The sequence below is a fragment of the Plectropomus leopardus genome, chromosome 20, assembly GCF_008729295.1.
Source record: "Plectropomus leopardus isolate mb chromosome 20, YSFRI_Pleo_2.0, whole genome shotgun sequence".
Lineage (NCBI taxonomy): Eukaryota > Metazoa > Chordata > Actinopteri > Perciformes > Serranidae > Plectropomus > Plectropomus leopardus.
The window spans coordinates 12818113-12838120 of record NC_056482.1 but is presented as its reverse complement, the minus strand read 5'-3'; the positions used below and the strand labels follow the sequence as shown (position 1 = coordinate 12838120).

At 40.4% G+C, this 20008-nt stretch overlaps 1 protein-coding gene across 3 annotated transcripts in view; it reads right to left on the bottom strand.

Annotated features, from left to right (window-relative positions):
* Positions 1 to 20008, bottom strand: part of fubp3 (far upstream element (FUSE) binding protein 3) — a 30172-nt gene that overhangs the window by 2203 nt on the left and 7961 nt on the right. Inside the window, exons 3-18 of one of the 3 annotated variants that reach the window (XM_042509302.1) lie at positions 15845 to 15878; positions 14808 to 14857; positions 14587 to 14658; positions 13372 to 13429; positions 12982 to 13144; positions 11793 to 11891; positions 11474 to 11578; positions 11017 to 11119; positions 10228 to 10328; positions 9108 to 9237; positions 3994 to 4154; positions 3651 to 3724; positions 1880 to 1956; positions 1464 to 1520; positions 1142 to 1192; positions 886 to 1013 (exon numbers count right to left, since the gene is read on the bottom strand). In XM_042509302.1, the coding sequence (XP_042365236.1) occupies positions 886 to 1013; positions 1142 to 1192; positions 1464 to 1520; positions 1880 to 1956; positions 3651 to 3724; positions 3994 to 4154; positions 9108 to 9237; positions 10228 to 10328; positions 11017 to 11119; positions 11474 to 11578; positions 11793 to 11891; positions 12982 to 13144; positions 13372 to 13429; positions 14587 to 14658; positions 14808 to 14857; positions 15845 to 15878 (1463 nt within the window). The remainder of the gene's footprint in view (positions 1 to 885; positions 1014 to 1141; positions 1193 to 1463; positions 1521 to 1879; positions 1957 to 3650; positions 3725 to 3993; positions 4155 to 9107; positions 9238 to 10227; positions 10329 to 11016; positions 11120 to 11473; positions 11579 to 11792; positions 11892 to 12981; positions 13145 to 13371; positions 13430 to 14586; positions 14659 to 14807; positions 14858 to 15844; positions 15879 to 20008) is intronic. The other 2 variants (XM_042509303.1, XM_042509304.1) reach the window with 2 other exon arrangements.

Genomic DNA, 20008 nt, shown 5'->3' with positions numbered 1-20008 from the left:
ATGTGATCCAGGACAATTCTGCAACACGTTCATAGTTTTCTTTTCTTTTTTAAATGCTATGTGTCACGCATACTTGAAACTGGTAATTAGAAAAAGACAACGAACGTGACATTATAAAATGAAAGACTGATATAATTTGATACAGCTTCTCTCTCCACTGTCTTACCCTTATTTTTTCAGTGCAATTTTTTTGCCCCCCAAAAAAGACAAACCACACCATAAACAGAAACTAAACATGAATTTGGCTAACAGCACTATTTTTTTTCTTTTCTTTTTTCATAGATATCACTCTTGACCACAAAAGTCATGTAGAAAAACTGCACATTTTAGGGCTGCAACTAACTATATTTTCTTTAATTTGTCTTCTGATTATTTTCTTTTAGAAATTTGCTTATTACAAAAGTCAGACAATATCACTATGTTATTACCACTATAACTTTCCGGAGCCAATAGTCACACCAAAAATTTTTGTCCAATCAAAAAATCCCAAACACAAAGATTAATCAATTTACCGTCATGTTGCAAAGAAAAGCAGCAAATGTAGACAAGTAGCAAATGTTTGGCATTTTTGCTTGGAAAAATGACTCAAAACAATAAAGGGATTATGGAATTAGTTGTAGATTTGTTTTCTGTCGATCCACTAACCGTTTCAGCTCTGCTCTTGTTATAAGCTGTTTTTGAAGTAAAGGAGCCTTTAAGAAAAGTGAAACTACATATTTTTGAGCTATCTGCAAAAGTTGGAAATCAGAAAGTATTGAGAAACAAACTAACATTATTGGTTTTGGTCTTTTTATGGGATTTGTTGACAAGAAGGAAAAAGACACGCCTCAACCTGACAGATCTGTACTGTGACCAAAGTTGTGAAAACACACAGCTGGTTCTCACCTGAAGGCCCGGGGCTTGTGTCTGCTGAGCGCCCTGGTTGAAGTACGCCATCGGCTGTCTGTAGAAGTCAACCCAGGCGTTGTAGTCAGGATTAGAGGTCTGCTGAGATCCAGGACCAGCTGTCTGGCCTGAAGATGATGGAAAAAAACGACAGTAAGAAACCGAAGAGCAGGAATCAAGAAAATGACTGTCACATTTGCAGGTTTGAGCTGAAATGTATTCTTTAATCTGTCTGAGTTCATAATGAAATACTCACCCCATGCTTTGTTGTATTCAGGAGCAGTACTTTGAGCTTGGTTTTGCTGACCTGAAAACAAAACAGTTTCAATTTTGTTTTGTTTTTTTAATAATACAAATCTTAAATACACCTTTTTAAATCTGACTTTTCCCCAAACACTGTTTTTTTATACTAATCTTAGAAGCTTTATGCTCATAATCTTTCAAATGTGGTGAGTAAATGATTTCGAGCTTGCGTGAATATTAAAAAAAAAAAAAAGAACGATTAAATTTAAACTTCTTTGGTACAAGATTGTAGAATGAAATGGGTGTTAAAAAAATATAAATCCTTTTTCTCTTGCCTAGCTTTTTATAATATTGCTCCCAGTCCATCTGGCCTGTCTGGGATCCATTGTGACCTGAAACCAGACACAGATAACACCAGAGTTACTCAGAGCGGGCTTCACTTTTCCCTTTTCACCTTCTGCACTCATCTGTTTCTTAATGATTTCCATCGACGGCAAATTTTAAATCTGTCCGTACAGGAAAGAGGCGGTTAGCCACAGGGAGCGCGACCATCTCATCCCAGCCTGCTCAAGACTTTGAACACAATGCAGCAACACGTGATACAACTAGCGTGGCTGTGCTCTGAGAAGCAAGCTGACAGACAGCAGTTGGCCACAATTATCTAGCTGAAAAAGGATTTAACCTCTTAACTTATTTTTATATTAAAATCTGTTCGTGTAGCTTTAGCAGCTAAAATAGTTCTCATACTTACTGTGGTCCTGTTGGCCTTGAGGCTGCCATATTTGAAAAGTTGTACCCCATCCTCCAGTCATGAACGTCTGACCCCCACTTAAAAATAAACAGACATTTCAATGTAAGAAATAAACTTGACCGTCCGTTTTTTTACTGGAGACAATTTATTACACTCAGCAAGTGTTTCATCACTAACTAGGCCTGTCACGATAACTACGTTAACGGCTAACAGTGCCATATACTTCATTACCGCCGAGTACGCTTGTTCAAGCTAACGATCACTCGCCAACAGTCCATAGAGGTACAGACGAGCATTTGTTTTTGTGTGTGCTGTGTCATTATCATTCTCCAAAAAAAAAAAAAAAAAAAAAAAAAAAAAACGCAAAACTTACCGGTATTGAAATCAGCGTTACAGACTCTGGAGTTTTCCAGTGTTGTCCAGTTCTTTCTTTTGACCGCTGCAATCCACGCTTTGCGCTGATTCCTTTCTTTATGGAGGTGGTAGACTTTTGTTTCTGGCCTTCAGTTTGTGCCTCGTCGACCATTGTGCAGCACGGTCCCGAAACTAATTTCGCTATTTCCCACAGTGTTGATTTCAGTTGAGGAGGACTATAATTCAGCGTTTCATGTGCTGTTTACAGGCTGTAGTGGCTGAACAGCCAAGTCTAAGTGGAACAACACTGTTGTTTCCTAGCAACCGAAAAGACGCTTTGAAATGGTTTATTACCGGTTGTGTTTAAGTGTGTGTTTGCTGACAGAAGAAAGTCCCCAACATTTCAGCAAACATGATTCCAGAATAAAAAGCAGGACTTTTAAGACCATTATAAGACAGGCACAGCGATTCTCTATTTTAATTTCCTCCCCGTCTGCTTGTGCGAGTCCAAAGAAAAATAATATACCACTTTAAAGACAACAGTGTAGATTACAAGGTAGCCAACGGTTTCACTTTTGGGGTGGATGACACATAGTCCTGACAGTAGTTTTGTAGGACCTTTTTTCCTACATTTGTAGATCTACCTCAACAACTTCATCCTCCACTCCGGTTTTGGTTCCCAGGACGCCCATCCCCATGAGCCGACTGCAGCTCATCTGCCAGATTATGGAGGTAACTGCAGTACTCTCGAAGCTTTTCTTAATTAAGCTCGTCTAGTGGAGCTGCCACTTGTTTATTTTTGTTTGCTAAATTTTGTAATAAGTCTACAATGGATAAATTATGGGCTACTCCAATAATTTAAGATATACTTATATATATATATATTAAAAAAACAGGTGTTAAAATATTTTTTTACTGTGGTCCTGCTCTCTGGAACAAGCTGACTTGAGGTCCGGCACAACTGTGTCCACATATAGAAGAACACTTTCTCCTCCGCCCAGGTTTATGGTTCATTAGTGAGTGAGTGTGTCTCTGTGTTTACTCGTTTGACTGCACTTTTGTTTTGATAGCGCTGTAGTTTTTGTGTGATTGTTGTTGAAGTTTTGCGCTCTATATTATTATGTTAAAGATGCATGCTCATACTGAATTCTTATTAATGTTTATGCTATTTATGTTCTCTTATTTTCTTCTATATGGTGATTAACAACGTGAAGCACTTTTGAGTTTCTGTAATAAAAGTGCGTAATATAAATAAAATTGTGTGGATATCCTTAAGAATTAAAAGCCAACTGCTCTTTAAAAGGGGGTACTTGCATTATGATGACTGTATTGCAATATACTACAAAAGTATTTATCGTGACAGGCCCGCCAGTAAAAACATGAAAACGTGACATGGCGAGGAGAAACTAAAGCTTACTGTTGAGGAGGAGTGGTTGGTCCTTGGTTGTAGGGATTCATACCGAAGCTGGTGTTGCCCCCCATCCCTGGGCCCTGCAGCAGAGAAAGGGAAGAGGAGGCGAGTGAGAGACCACACTTGTGTTTAAAGGGAGCCAACAGGCAAGGTCAGAGGGCAGGGCCGGGCGCTGATGCACTCCATTAAGTCCATTTGATGGATTCTTTATGTTTAACCTCTGGTGACATCCTGCTGGCCACCAGGACCACAGCAACCCGGCTCACCCCAGCAGCTCTCCGCATTGACATGTGTGCTCATGAATATCAGGCCAGACAATAGCGCTTTGGGCCGAAGCCAGACCACCTACCCCAATTCTCTCATCGATCAGCTGGCGGGCCTTTTCCAACTGCTGAGGGGTGCCTCGGATGGAGAAAATGCGCACGTTGGGGTCGGTGTTGGGTGGCGGGTTTCTCTGGAGCTCCACGTGGGCACGAGACTGTTCTTTGATATTCTTGATGGTTTCTCCACCTGGAAGAAAAAGCAAACAATAAGGAATATGTAACTAGGGCTGCAACTTATAGTTTTGTTATTGATCAATCTGCTGATTATTTTTCCAGGGCTAAAAAAATGTCAAAAAATACAGAAAAATGATCAAAGAGCCCAAAGTGATGTCCTCACGTCAGAAACTTAGTTTGAAGTATATTGTTCAGAAAGAAAAAAAAATGCACGTATGGCTGACTTAGTGTGTGGTGAATATATACTATTGCCAGAATTTTCTACTAATTTCAATATTACTACGAAAACTATGAGAAGTCCTGCATATTATACTTTTAACTATCACAATAGACAAAGTAAAACAGCATATATAGTGAGAAAGTAAGCAGGGTTTTCTCTCTCAAGCTCTCTTTTTTCCTTCTTCAGACTATTTCTTCTGTCGCTACAAAAAGGAGAGCAACACTAGAAATGCCTTTGAAAGGAGACTGTGTGAACATATGTGCAGTAATCCCTGTATTTCAGCGACATTGCTCCTTCCCCCCTTTTAACACTTAGTTCTCCAACATAGACACAACATGTGCTCTTAACTAGCACAAACTGACCTCTACATGAAACTGCCCGATAATCTAGCAAACATTGGAGCCTCACATCAGCTCAAGTCCATCGTTAAACATAAATGTGATGGATACGGTAATATATTGTCAATGGAATTATTTTGTAAAGCCCAATAAATCTGCTCTCATACAATAATTTTAAGTTGCTTGAAGAATCGAACCCTGACAAGTCAATAACCTCCCATCTCTAACATTCATCCCGTGTGATATAAATGTGGCATTAGGCCAAATTCTCTCCACCAGACTCGCACTGACTCACTTGACTAAAGTGGCGTGATGGCACTACCTTATGAAGACTCTTGGCTTGTGTCTCAACACTCATCTACCATTCTGTGGTAACATCCATGCAAATCAGGAAACAAAAGGAGACAACTCCTGCACACCTCCCCCCTCCGCTGCATCAGATGCCAGCTTCCCGACGTGTGGGGAGAGCAATTACACCAGCAGGGAGAAATGAAACATCGCCGGCAGGAGAAAAGGGCCGAAATTGAAGCGTATCCTCCTTCTGGGATATCGTTTGTCTCTTTTAGCCTTTTCATTCTTGACTCGGTGTTGTCCTCTGTGATGAGAGGAGGGAGTGAACGGGGGGCATAGAGACGCCACCCCCCTCCACAATACCCATCTGAACGAAAAAGGCTGAGGGTGCTTCCCGGGGGGACACCGGGGCTGTCCCAACATCAATTACACATTTGTTCACTTGTGGCTGACACTCGGATGACCCTGGCTGACCTCCAAATGAAAACGCTCATCAAAACCCTCTCCTCCTCCCGTAGCCTATTCCTTACTGCCAACAGACTGCACATGGGCCATTAACCCATTGTCAACCAAATGAAACTTCTGCCTTAATGAAGCCATTATGAGCTCTTCTAGTCAGACAGCAGAGAGCAATGAAGACCCTGACTATTCATTTCATGGACTGGGCTGTAGTGAGGGCAGATAATACGGGCCTTATTAATGAGACTGGTTTAGTGAGCTGGAGAAAAGGAGGGGATACAAAAGTGCAACTGGTGACGGCATTCAAGGCAAAGCTAAGGGACTGGTTAGCTGCTGGTGGGGAAAACGCTCTCAGGCCTCGAGGGAAAACAACATTATCAGAGTGTAACGCAGATATTTCTAATGCATCAGCAGCTCTGCATCAAACTGGGGGTGGGCAGTGTGGTTGAAATCATTATTACATTGAAAAAAAAAAGCATTTTTACAATATCATTATACAGTTTATTGGTAAAGATGAGTTTTTGGAAACAAAAGAGGTGTGATGCAACGATGTGCTGATCAGATTGGAGGGATCGGTATCGGGCCAGATCTACCTTTTTTTTTTTTAAATTGATTGGGACTTGTCATTTTGACCATGCGCCCCACTCAATCCTTTGTTTACATCCGCCGTCACACAGGTGTCATAAACGGAGAGCACCATTTTAGGCAGATATTCAGGTTTCACTGTAATGCAGCTACTCCAATAAATACAAGTTTATTTTTTCTCATGTTCAAATGAAGCTGCTAAACCACTTTAAGAGGGACTGAAATTTTGGTTGATTATTTCTAGTGAACCAGTTTTACTACAATGCTGTAATAAGTGGAACTGTGACCGATTTTTATGTGTTGTGACTGGGAATGTTAAATTTCTGCTATAACATTACTCTGAAGTGAAGCTGTGATTACATTAATCATTTATAGTGTTCTGTACTTTTGTTACTGTGCTACACTAAGTGGATTTGAGATCACTGTCTGAAGGTATTTTTGTTTACTTGGTTATTTTATATAAAAAAACAACAAATGCTGCTCTAAGTGGAATTGTAATAAGAGCCATATAAAAATATTTTTTGTTTGTTTACTTTGTTATTTGCAGAAATAAAACAAAGAAACCCTTAAGTAACTGTTTGGATGCAGACATTTTTTTTCCTGTGGTGCATTGCAGAGCTATTAACTGTCAAACACATACACATATACTCGATTTTAAGTACTCGGATCGGGATTGGTGGCAAAAAAACAAACAACAAAACTTGATCTGGACATCCCTAGCGTGACATGTGACACATCAGCTTCAGCATCCTGCGGGACATATAAACACATGCATCCAACAGTTGCTTTCTGAAAAATAACAATGGCACAGCATTACAATAACAATAATTTTCTGTTGCTATTCTTATTCTGCGATCAGCTGCTAAATACTTTTGGCTGCATTTGAAATCTCCTGGTGGTGGGTTGCACACTAAACATGTTGTCAAAATGTCACACCCATGTTCTCGTCCTGCCGGCTGTCCCTTTGACGTCATTTTGGCATTGTTACTACAACCGCTGCTGGTTTTAAGGCGAGACAACTCTGTCCCTCCATTCCACTATTGTACTTTTTCTTCAGACGGAAGACATTCCTGCCTTGAACTGGCAGTGTGAAAGAGACTGTAGACATGTACAACCTTTCACGCTCGCATTCACCCCTATGGTCAATTTAGAGTAGGCAATTCACTGTAACTATGTCTTTGCAATGTTGAAGCAAACATGTAGAAATGTACACGAGAGAACATGCAAACTCCACAATATGTGGTTTAGTCTCTTGCCCAAGGACACCTGAACATGTGGACAACAGAAGCTAGGAGCTGAACCCCCAACCATGCAGTTTTAATGTCTTCCTCTAAGCACCGAGTCACATAAAATCGAACTTTACAAATCTTTTACATTTCAATTACCATTTACATTGATTTGGCAACTTAATGTTGTGGAACAATAACAACATATTATCATCTCATCACAACACAGTTCCACAAAAAGGCAACAAAGAATAATATGCAATTTTCAACTTGCAGTGTATACTTTTTGCATGTCAGTTTTTGTTAGACGTTGCATTTTGAGTTCTTAGTTATGTATTCATTTACAGCAGTGTTTCCTAAACCTCTTCTGGATATCCCTTTAGTCCTGTAAGTTTAAGATCTCTTCCTGCCCCATCACAGCACATTTAAATGATCAACTTGTTATCAAGCAGCTTCAGGACTTTATGACCAGCTGACTATTTGAATCAGTAAAGAGCAGGAAGTGATCTAAAACATGTGGGACAAGGGCTACTCCAGGAGAGGCCTGGAAAACGCTGATCTAAGGGAATGGATAAGTGCAGACGAAGCAAACTGAAATGTGAGCAAACAGGTTGAACTAATGTCAAGGTAGATTTTAGTGCATTTTTAACAGTCAGCAACTTCTGAATTACCATGGGTATAGTGTGAAATCCATTCTTGACATTAGAAGAAGTGGTTTAGAAAATGTTAGTAAGTTTCTTTGTCTGAGCTTTCAAACTATTAAATTTCAACTTTCAACTGAGATTACTCTGTCTGCAGCAGCTGAAAGACCTGTTTTATTTATTTTTTTGGTCAAAATTCGTGAGTTAAGTTGTTGGATGCTTGTTACGGCTCTTGCACCGAATTCACGCCTGTAATAAAGTCTGAGCAGGTTGGTGGGTGGCTTGATTTGTCAAGCTGTGCGTTTGTGTGTGTGTGTGTGTGTGTGTGTGTGTGTGTGTGTGCAGGGGGTCAAAACAGAGGGGCAATGGGCTGCATATGGCATCGTAAAGATATTAATCACCGCACCCTTTAAGGGACGGCTGACAGCACCCAGACCCACCGCCATCTCCACCATATTGGCCCACTTCATATGCTAATGCACAGAGAGGGGGACGCAACGCCCAGGTTTATTTGTTTCCCTCGCCCCACTACATGCACAAAAGCCACTTGACATTTCTATTGCCATGTTTTTATCTTAGGTAAAGAGGCCCGCTCCGAACCCGCCCACAACTGCACGCACACACACACTAAGGCCACATGCGTGCACACACACACACTCACAAGCTCCTTCCAATGCAATGGTCAATGACTTTTAAATAGCTGGCAATAGAGTGGGCATGAATAGCCAATAAGCTAATTCCTCCTATTCATTCCCTCGCTGCACTCTATCGGGCTGAAAGACCCTCATTAGATGCCAGGCAGCCTTCCACATGATTGAGGGCTGTTATTATGCACCTTTAACAATTAATGTCACATTACACGCATTATCCCCGTCATTAAGCCCTTAGTGAAGCCAATGAATGCCACTTGTGCTGTATACATGAGCCCTGGAGAGAGAATAGGAGGGTGGTCACTCGCCCCCCCCCTTCTCATCAGTTTCACGCAGTGGCAGAACACCAACCGGCATTCAGTTATGAACGAGAAAAGGCAATCTGGTGAGTTGGATATACTCTTATTAAGACTGTTCATATTGTTGGACTCTTTCAGCAACTTTTAAATAACAAAATAGTCTCAGCTATACCAACAAAACACAACTACAGCAGTTCACCGAAGTGTTTACAGCAACACTAGTTGTTGATGTAAACTAATAAACACTTGTTCCTTACCTTTGCCAATCACCAGTCCACACTTGTCAGCAGGTACTGCATATGTCACCTCCTGCAGTCCTCCAGAGCTTCCCATGTTACAGTCACTTCGCCCACGACGTCCCATTACACCTCCAAAGCCATCTCGCTCCTAAAGGACGGGAACCAGGATTTTTTTTTTTGGTTTTGCTGGAAATGTTAACTCTTCCTGAATTGCTTCAAATTCAGAAATCTTTAGAAATTATTGGACATTTATGAACACCCCCTCTTGAGATATTCATGAACTTGTCAGTGAAAAAGTTGTGACATATTTTGCCAGTGTTTTCAGAGATGGTGCAGGCCATGGGTGTTCATTTTTCACAGTTGGTAAGTTATTGGTCCAGGGTGTAGGATTTAGGGAGGTATATTGGCAGATAGAAATGGAAAATAATGTTTTAAAGAAAAATTGTTGTGTTTTTGTTAACTTAGAATGAGACATTTATATCAGAGTTAATTCAGAGAGGATTAAGTCAATTTCTTCAAGTCTTCAAGGCTGAAATTGTTCCCTCCACAACCTTCTTTTGCAAGAAAATTGTGCAGATTTATAAAGAGCAAACATACGCTCCCGAGCCCAAAAAGTAATCTTAACACTGACTACACACAGGGCCACTGGCAGTGGAGATACACGGATTTGTAGCGTGAAATGTCTTTATTCAGTGTTTTTTACTGGTTTGATTCACCAGGTGTGTTCGTTTTGACAGACCTGCAGATATTCGGCTCCCTGTGAAACCTCCTGAACAATGAACACTGAAGTATTAGCTTGTTGCTACCTGCAAACCTACATTTTAAACACTTCACAAAGACGTAATAAAATGTAATTGTTGATGCATTAAGTTGTTCTTCATAATTTAATCTGTTAAATGTTAACTGCTCACAAGTCCCATTTAGCGGCAGAATTAACCTTGGCACTCTCCACTTCTGAATCCCATTGAAGAAACTCAGTTTTTGCAAAAGTAATCACTGTTTGTTTGCATTATTTTCCTAATTATTAACATAATGTGTCTTGGCAATTCATACCCCACTGCTGGGTTTTCCTACTAAAACCAAATTATCAGGACAGATGTAAAGAGAATGTGGTGAGATGTAAAGAGAAGGGACAAACCTGAGCAGTTTGAACCAGTTCATTGATGAGGTGGACCGCGTGGTGGCAGTGGTCGGGCTGGCCCATCACCTGAGCAACTCGGTCAGGACTGACTCCATCATCTGGACCACAGATACAGGGGACAGAAACCTTTTTTAACTGCTTTGAGACGGCACACATATTTTCATCCAAGTTCTTTAAATAAAAGTCATCAACCCAAAGAAGCAAAAGCCTGGTGAGATTTTTGAGCTTTAGTCACTTGCAGGTTTGGATTTCAGAGCTCAAGTGAGACGTGAATAAGCAGGAAAAAATGATCAACTTTTGGATGATTTCACTGAAATCTGGCCAATAATTCTGATAGTCAGCCATCAAGTTCTCAGATTCCCACAAAGAGAGGCCAGATGAAAAAGTCTGTCAAACTTGTCCCTATTCCAAGACCAACAATACATCGAATTTAATTTGTGCGCCTACACGTTGTTGTGTTTTAACAAGGGAGGTAGCAATTAAAATTACAATCTGGCAGGTAGCTCATTTTGTTATTTGTTTATTTATTGTTTTTGTTCTTATTTTTTCGCTTGTGTGCAAGGGAAACAAAAAAAACTTCAATATATAAAGTAACTGAACAGTTTTAAAGTCATTCAGCTCTTCATTAAACTTATTAATGCAACTTCCATTAGCTGTTAGTTCCTGCCACCATCTCTAACAGCTTATGTTAACTAGCTCTCCTTCTGCCGATTTCAACACTGCTTTGTTTTTACACACTTCTGCTTCACTCATTTGCCAACGTCAGGTCTCGTTTTATCTTCTTACCTTGTTTGAACTGGATCCTGACCCCTGCATCGTTCTGAATCTTCTTGATCATCTCTCCATTCCTGCCAATGATGATGCCGACAGCAAATCTGGGCACAACCACCTGGACGATGAGGGCAGAGAGAATAATTCAGAAAAAGATTACAAAGTGGTTCTTATGTGGATAAATGAATCAGCTCAGTTGCACACCTTTATGGACTTCTATCTCTGTGCATTGCATTGTCTTTATATTATTTATACTGTGAAACTTGTACATCCCCTATTTATGTATTTTCCCAAATTCCCGTCTTACCCTTTCATTTGGCATATTTTTAAAGTAGTGCTTTATTATATGAAAATATTCAATTTTAACTTTTTTGTCTATACACCAAAACAAATTCCTTGTACGTAAAAACCCATTTGGCATTAAATTGGATTCTAATCCTGTTCAGCATTTAGAGGCAGAAAATTGTCTTACATCCAGACTGCTTCCCCCCATTTTGGATCCAAAGTCTGCCCTGCCAACCCTGAAGTCTCCTTGGTCCTTGTCCCGGATGAGCTTCACCACAAGTTCACGAGCTTGCTATAAAGAAGATTTAAAGACATGGCAAAATATTTATTATGAGAAAAAAAACATTTTGACAAAGAATGTTAAGCACAACAAAAGTCCAACTGAAATTCTCAGTAGAAACAAAGAGGTTTTCAAATGTTTGAGGGAAGACTGAAGGCATAAAATGTGTAAAATTGAGTGTAAACTGGAAAGATAGCGGCGCACACTGAGCTCCTCAGACACCGACCTGCACTTTGTGGGGATCCCCAGTGATTCTCAGGGGCTTATCTGCTCCAGTGGGCATGGGGTCATCCTGAATCATTATCATCTGCACTCCTGTTCTCTCCTGCAGGGGTACAATCAGACACAAGCAAACACACACACACACACACACACACCAAAGAGTCACCTGGGGCCCAAAACACTATTCACTCTCAAGGGTGAAAATTCTGCCACATCTCAAAGAACAGGTTTTATTTTTTCATGTAATCTGGGCCACCTAGACCCGAAGACAAATACTTATGGAGGACGTAGAATGATGCTAATCTTTGAGTGTGTGTGTGTGTGTGTGTGTGTGTGTGTGGTAAGGAGTTCACTAGAGTTATACAAAGCCCTATCTGGGCCAATCCAGGCATATTTCAATGGAACCAGTATCTGCTAAAGTAAAGCTGATCAAAATCTGATCCTTTTATTGTACTCTATAATAAATCTGTTACCTCTTTAGTCTTATTAGAGCAGTGTGCAACAGATACAAAAATTCAGGGAGCAGCATATTAACAATCCATAGTGTGATTCAATGTTTAACAATACAATGCGGTTCTGTTTTTCAAAGAATTGACATAATATTGTATTGTGATGAAACTAGTAATTTACACCCCTAATAGCAGCTTATCGTTTTCGGATCGTGATCAAAATCTTGACATCCCTAGAGCACACCCCCACAAACATCAACACAGAAAGCAGACCATTAATAACACCAAAAGTAATCTCCACTAATCTCACTCTCTCGTTTCTCCAAAGTGCCAGTAAAACAAAACAAAATAAAAAAAGGGGTTTTACTGATTTAAAGCTGGTTTCAATTCAGAATCAGGCAGAAGGGGTCGTCTCTTTTTCAATTAACAACTCTTCAAGAATGTGGTCTAAATAATTTCATTAAGCTGCACTTGATTAAATCTGCTCCTCCGCAGACACAACTGTAGAGCTGTGTTTAGTGCAGTCTGCATGTCCACTGTGATGGTGTGTCTTACTTTTATTCTGTGTTTATTATTGTTTTTTGTGTGAAAGAAAAATGGAAAATAAAATGTTTAATTGCATGGAGTAAACTGCTGTTTTTACTGTGCATATGACAATAAACTTCCCGAATCTTTAAAAGTGAGGCTGTCAAATTCACAATGTTACTGGAGTAGTAATATGTTCAGTGCAGTCCACTGTCAGACCTGCAGCTGTTTGATGGTCTCTCCTCCTTTTCCAATGACCAGGCCGACTTTGTTGGCGGGGATGAGGATCTGTTGGATCGAACTGTTGCCGTCCATGTCGCTGTGGAAGCCTGGACCATACCGACACTGCTCCACGATCTCACTCAGCAGCCTCTTGGCCTGGCTGTGGGGGTGGAGCAGGAAATACATTTGTCACCTCAGTTACAGACTACACACAATAAACTGTTTCTGTGACAATTTTTCTTTGTCAAATGTGAAAGAGGCATGCAGGTGACTCAGTGACTGATTAAGAAGAGATGTGAAAAGAGTTCTGAGTTCATGACCTCTGTGTCCTAACAACAACAGGGCACACTTTGAGTACATCTGTTAAAGTTGAAAGATGAAACTTACTCAATGTTCTCTGGGCTCCCAGTCAGCGTACAGGGCCTGTCCAGCATGCCTCCACTGTCTGTAACAAGTAAGCAGAAAATTTAAGGATACAACACATTTAGATACACAAGTATGAGAGGTCAACAGTATACTTATCGTGACTGTTTGCAACAAAAGGGAAATATATAAACCGTTTTATGACAAAGGATCCAAAGAGGTGCAAACTAAAAGACAACAGCAACAGCCTTCATGCAAGCTCTTCTTCTCAATTCTTATTTTAAAATGTTCTAAATGTTATTAGGTTGTGATTAGGATTAGGATGTTATTTTTACCCCCAATCCAATACTTGTATTTACATGGATAGGACAGTTATACAATGCACAAGTAAAGTACTTTAAAGTAACTGAAATCAATCCAGTGTACATGTTTGACAGTTTAATAGCTCTGCAGTGCAACCAAAGAAAAGCTGTCTACATCTGAACAGCTCCTAAGGGTTATTAAACTTTATTTTCACAAAAATAACAAAAAACATATTTTTATATGTCTCTTCTCACAATTTCAATTTATTACAAAAATGCAAAAAAGGCACTGCTTTACATTTTCAAAAAAATTCAAGCTTCATCATCACACTTACGCAAGGTGCATATTGGTCCAAGACTGGTTACATACTAGTTGTGAACATAAAAGCTCAATTTTTATAACATTAAGTCTTAAACTCATCTAAGTTCAGGAACAATAAGCAAAACATGTTTTAAAGACACAGCCGATGGGGAACCTGCAGGCTGTATTTTACAGGACATTCAGCTGTTTCCAAACTTACCTGCTTCTGCAATATTACTGCAACAACAGAGTTGCGAGACTGGCGAAAAGCATTGTCACTTTTTTTACAACACTGCACAGGTAAAAATGCCAACGCTCTGCCAACAGGGTACACCTACAAAGTGCAGTAAAAACCCAAGATTTGACCTGGATAGAATTACAGGTTTGCAAAACTGGACACATGTCCGACTCTGGTAAGGACATTACTTTTGGAAGTGGACCCAGTAAACAGTATGAAAGTCACTGGGATAATGTACCACTGTAACACTTCTGCTCATGACAATCTTTAAATGACCACAGATTCTCTATTAAAATATGTTTCCTGCCTCAGAGGAGACACTGTGGATATGTTGAAAATTCAAACTTAAAATCAAATAAAAACAGGGGTCTTAGATAATGCATTAAGTGAGAACTTACCTGAAGCAATCTGGATCTTACAGCCTGATTCCAGCTGAATTCTTGAGATCTGCTCCCCTCCTTTTCCAATGACTATAAAAGAGGGGGAGAGAAAAGCCCGTCTTTAAGGCTTTTTTTTAATTTGGACAGGGGCCTCAAGCAGTGACCCAAAAACTGAGCAGAGTGTCAATACTGATGATTACATATGAATAGTGACTATAATGAACTGAGGGGCTACTTACTGAATCCCACCATCTTATCAGGCACTTTGAAGTCTTCTGTAGCAAGAGCCCTGGGAGAGATTACGACATAATCAATAACTCTGGCCAACCAGAGAAAATAAAAACAAACATCTAAAACTATAATACATTTGTTTCTAAACCAACTTGTGCATTGGAGCTGTTAATTGACTTAAACATTTAAAAAATGATCGCAGTTTTTTTGCTTAATTTTCTTTTGATGATGATCAAATAATCGCCTCATTGTTTCAGCTCTAGATTAGATTAATTGTTATTTATTAGAAAATTATAGCTGCTTTTTTGCTTTTTTCATCACGGTAAAATGAATATGTTTCACTTTGGTACTGTTGGTTGGACAACATAACTGATTTGAACATATCAGCTTGTTGTTAATTGAATTATAGATAAATAGATTTGACCAGACTTACAACGTGCATGACAGGGTCATCACAATGACAGACGGCGTATAAGATATTTAAAGTTGTCTAAAATTAAAATACACAAAAATCCTTAGGGATCATTTCCATTGTGGTTTTCTGTTGCATTATAAGACAGCAGATTGAATAGAAAAGTGTCAAACAAGAATGAAATGAAACATAAAACACTGACAATAAAACCTCAGGGCATTTATATACCTACAAATTATTTAACAACTATTTCTTGACATGTAATTCAAAACTCTTTTCAACTCGGTTTAGTTTAAGGGAGATAGGCAGCTTGTTCCACTGACATGTATATGTATGTATGTGTGTGCGTGTGTGTGTGTGTGTGTATATATAATTTGTTTGACTGCCTCTTGACTGCAATTTTCTAAAATGACCTACACTGAGAAGGATCGGTATTTGAAGAAAATCATATTCCAAAGACTGAAGAACTAGGGTGATAAATAATGAAAATAGTTGACAAATGAAAAATACATTTCTCATGGCAAATAATAAGGCTGTTGATATCAAAACCACTTAAGTGAGACAGAAAGTTAATAACAGGAACAAACCAAAAAGCATTATAATGAACAAACACGGTAATGTTAGTCTGCTCACCTTTGATGTACCATTGCACCGAGGTGGTTCCCTACTGAGAAGAAAGCAAAGCAATTAACATGTGAGAAATAATCTGACATCATGGTTAAAAATAAATCACATTTTGAATATCTGTGAATGTGCCGAAGCAACGAAATGAAAAAGAATGAGTCATGGCTGGAGGGGACGGGAGCAGATGGATCCTGCCAATCCTCCGTGTTCGTGTCTGACCCACAGCGGGGGGCTTTCACCAGCATGGTAATCAGGCCTGTGAGCGTTTGAGTGAGTGTTTCAATCAGAGCTGTTCGGCAAAGAGCAAGGCAGCAGCCGGGTCAGTGGCTGCTGGTCCTGAATTGAATTTTGACAGGTAGCACCGAGCAAGGGTCCTGCAGGGTCAGTGGAGGATGTGCTGCCATGGACGTGAACACCTGAGTTGATATCTAGCAACTTCAATCGATTTTATGGTCGTTTGCACTGATTTCACTTCCTTCTGGAAATGCACCGGGGTTAACGCTTGAGAATGGAACAGCTATGAATATAAAACAGGAGGTGTACCAAATTCATACAAGGACAAGACTGTAAAATAAAATGTGAATGCCTCGAGTCTATTTGTATACTTGTACGCAAGTAACTAAATGCAGAGAGCTCACTGTAGTGCAGAGATGACATTTCTGTTATTTCCCCCATATTGTGTGACAACCTTGACCGAGAAAAACGAAGGACAAACTGTTGCAAACAATATCAGGGCGTCAAACAAACCTAAACTGGAATTGCATACAATTTATCTAGCCATGCATTCAGTGCTGAACTATCATACAAACAACTGTGACAAGATAAAAGGAGGACGGGATAAATGACTCTGGTTTCCACTTCATGGATATGAAATGGATCAAATCTTTGTTATGTGTGCAAGATAGAGTTATACTTTTTCACTACACTGCAGTGTCAGATACTTAATACTCCACACAAACACAAAAACACAAAACCATGGCACTCACTTCAGATTACAGTTAGGGCTGTTGCAGTGAATTTCCCCACTAAAGGGTGGCTCGATATCGTAATACGTGGTATTGCCACCTTTTTTTTCTTGTTTTTGCAAATTAGTTTCTGCTTTTAATGCTTTGTAAATTAGCTTTATTGTTGGCTATTATTAGGTATATTGTTACTTTTTAAATGATAAAGCAGATACTGTTTAAAAACCAATTGAATGATTGTTCATTGTTGAATGCAGATCACAGAGAGGCGATGGGGCGCAATAAAGGGCTCAGCATTTCTTTTTTTTACCTGATACTGCATGTTTACCATATCCACTCAAAGAGTTCATATGAATGCCACCCTATTGTGGTATTCACAACCTCACGAGCGGAAGTTTTCTGAGAGCTGCGAGTTCATGACTTTGTGTACACGCGTCATTACCACGAGCTAGCAAGTTCCATTCGAACGCAGCATGAGACGCTCTGGTCGCTATGATACAGAATGGCTGCAAAATAAAAATGTCGGCACAAGGTAGAGTGCTTGCTCGGTGTGAAGGCAAGGCTAAAGCCTGTGGGGAGAGACGACAGGCTCGCCGGTCTCTGTGGGTTCAGTGGGTCTGCTCCATTTCAGTGCGCCAGTGCACCGCTCAACACATAACGTAGAGGGCCGGGAAAGCTGTTTAAATGGAGTGTAATCTGTCATCCAGCGGCAGCAGCCACAGATTTGTCAGCTGACAAAACAAACAACAATGTTCATCTGCAGGACAAAAACAAGACAAAAGTCAGCACACTGGCCCTCAAAGCTTGGGGCTTGAGCATGGCGCTAACAACGGCACCCTGTAAAAAAAAAACACACTGTTACAGAAACTACAATGATCAAAACTATTGACATCAGGCATTTAGTAGACCCCAGCCTCCAAAACAGTGGCAGTATGACCACTCTTGCCGAAAGCCGAAAGGAAATCAGGAGTGCGAAAGTGGATGTACTAGGCCCAAATTCAAAGATCCGCCTTGGAACACGGAACGTTCGAATCATGTACGAGACCACCAAGACAGCACAAGTCCTCAGTGAGATGAAGAGATCAGACCACCTGTACATCCTGGGGATAAGTGAAAGTCACCATCGGGCTCCGGACACCAAGTGCTGCATGATGGATCTGTCATCCTCCATTCAGGCCATAAAAACACCCACACACATACACTGCTTAGCCGTCGTTATCTCAAAGGAAAAAGCCAATACCTTGCTGCAATGGGAACCAGTAAGTGAAGGACTGATCAGAGTGCGCCTCAGCTAAAAGTTCTGCAAAGTCACCATCTTGCAGTGCTATGCACCAACCAATGAAGCTGATGAAGAGGATACAGAGGATTGGTACAAAAAGCTACAAAGGGCGGTTTCTAAGGTACCCCAACACGACATGCTTCTGATAACTGGTGACATGAATGCCAAAGTGGGAACCGAAAATTCCAACAATGAGAGGGCAATGGGCACCCACGGATGTGGAGAAAGAAAGAACAATGGTGACCGCCTTGTTGGGTTCTGCATGAACAACAACCTGGTCATTGGTGGAACCATTTTTCCACATAAGAAAATCCAAAGATCTCTTCCAAAACATCTGGAGCAGTGACACTATCACTGAAGACTGGTCCAAAGGTCCTATTGTCAAAATCTCCAGGTAAGGTGACACCAAGAACTGCGACATCTAGCGAGGAATCAATCTTCTATCTATTCCAAGCACGGCGTTTTGCAGAGTCCTTCTTAAAGTAGAGGCAGCCATTGACACCAGGCTCAGACAAGAGCAAGCAGGTTTAAGGAAGAGAAGAGGATGTATGGATCAGAGAGAGACCTAGAACAGTGCTTAAAACGGAGCAAAATCTCCAATCATCAACTGTACAAGAAAACAGGGAGAATGGAACAAGACAGGATCACGAGAGTTGCCTTAAGATGGACACCAACAGGCAAAAGGAAACCTGGGAGGCCCAAAACCACCTGGCGTAGAACTGTGACACAGGAGCTGGAAAAGATGAATCTGTCATGGGGCGAGGCACAGTATACTGCCAAGGACCGAATGCAATGGAAAGAGCCTGTTGAAGCTTTATGACCCATAGGGAATGAAGTAACTAAGTTAAAGGCATTCAACAGTTCACTTAATTTGTTTGTGTTTGTATTGAACATGTGGTCATGGCGTACACGCTGCTTAAATTCAGAAGCAGATCCGGCACACCTGCCTGAAACAATACCCGTAAAATGGTGTGCAGACTCCGCCTACCTGGCGCAACACAAACGTATGCCAGCGTGGAAATGGCATGGACCCAGTAGTAATTTCTTCTTCATTTGTTGTTGTTGTTGTTGTTGTTGTTGTTGTTGAGCAATGTAATAGTAGGTCTTTTAGGTAGATGTCCAGCCCCCTCTACTGTGATTGGATGGCTAGGCAAAGAGTATTTGTGACAAGCAGCAGCAGCATTTTACCGAAAGTTGACTATATTTGAACTCTCAGCATCCAGAAAAAAAACCAGCAAACTTGCAGCACAGAATAGACATTTAGCTGCTTGTTATCCTGCTGGCATTTGTAGCATAGTGTCAATATGCGGTGCTCCCATGAAGAAAGGAAAAACCTGAATATAGTAGTGGTGGCGGTTGCTTGCCATCCCCTGCAGTTGGCTTGTAAATAGCACGGCATTTCTATACTGCGGTTATCGCAACAGCCCTAATTACAGTGTTTCCCCTATATTGCTAAATCTCTTTGAACACCTTTGTTGTGGTTTATCCTTCCCTAAATGATTACGCTTAAATGTCCTTTTTCGGAGTTGTTGACCACTTGTAATGCTACGGAGCACTGTTTATGAATTTCATTTGATCTCAGGTGACGCATGAGGACGCACATACATACTTACTGACAAGCAAGTGGGGACGCTTTCCTGCCAATGTTTTCATACTTCCCAAACCAGACGTTACTGATCTATATATAGAGTGAATGCACCAACAAATACAGCAATGAGCCAACAAGGGCAGGGTAGAAGAGGACTGCTAGCAAGTAAATATGAATGTCAACAATGCATTTTTTTTAATGCCTTCGCAAATATTCTATGAGCAAACAATGCATTTAGCATGTTTGTTAGGCCTCAAGGATACACACATTGTGTTTTGGTGAGTTGAGAGTGAATGTAAACAGAAACTGTATCATTATTTCAAGAGCTTGGAGGCACAATTTTG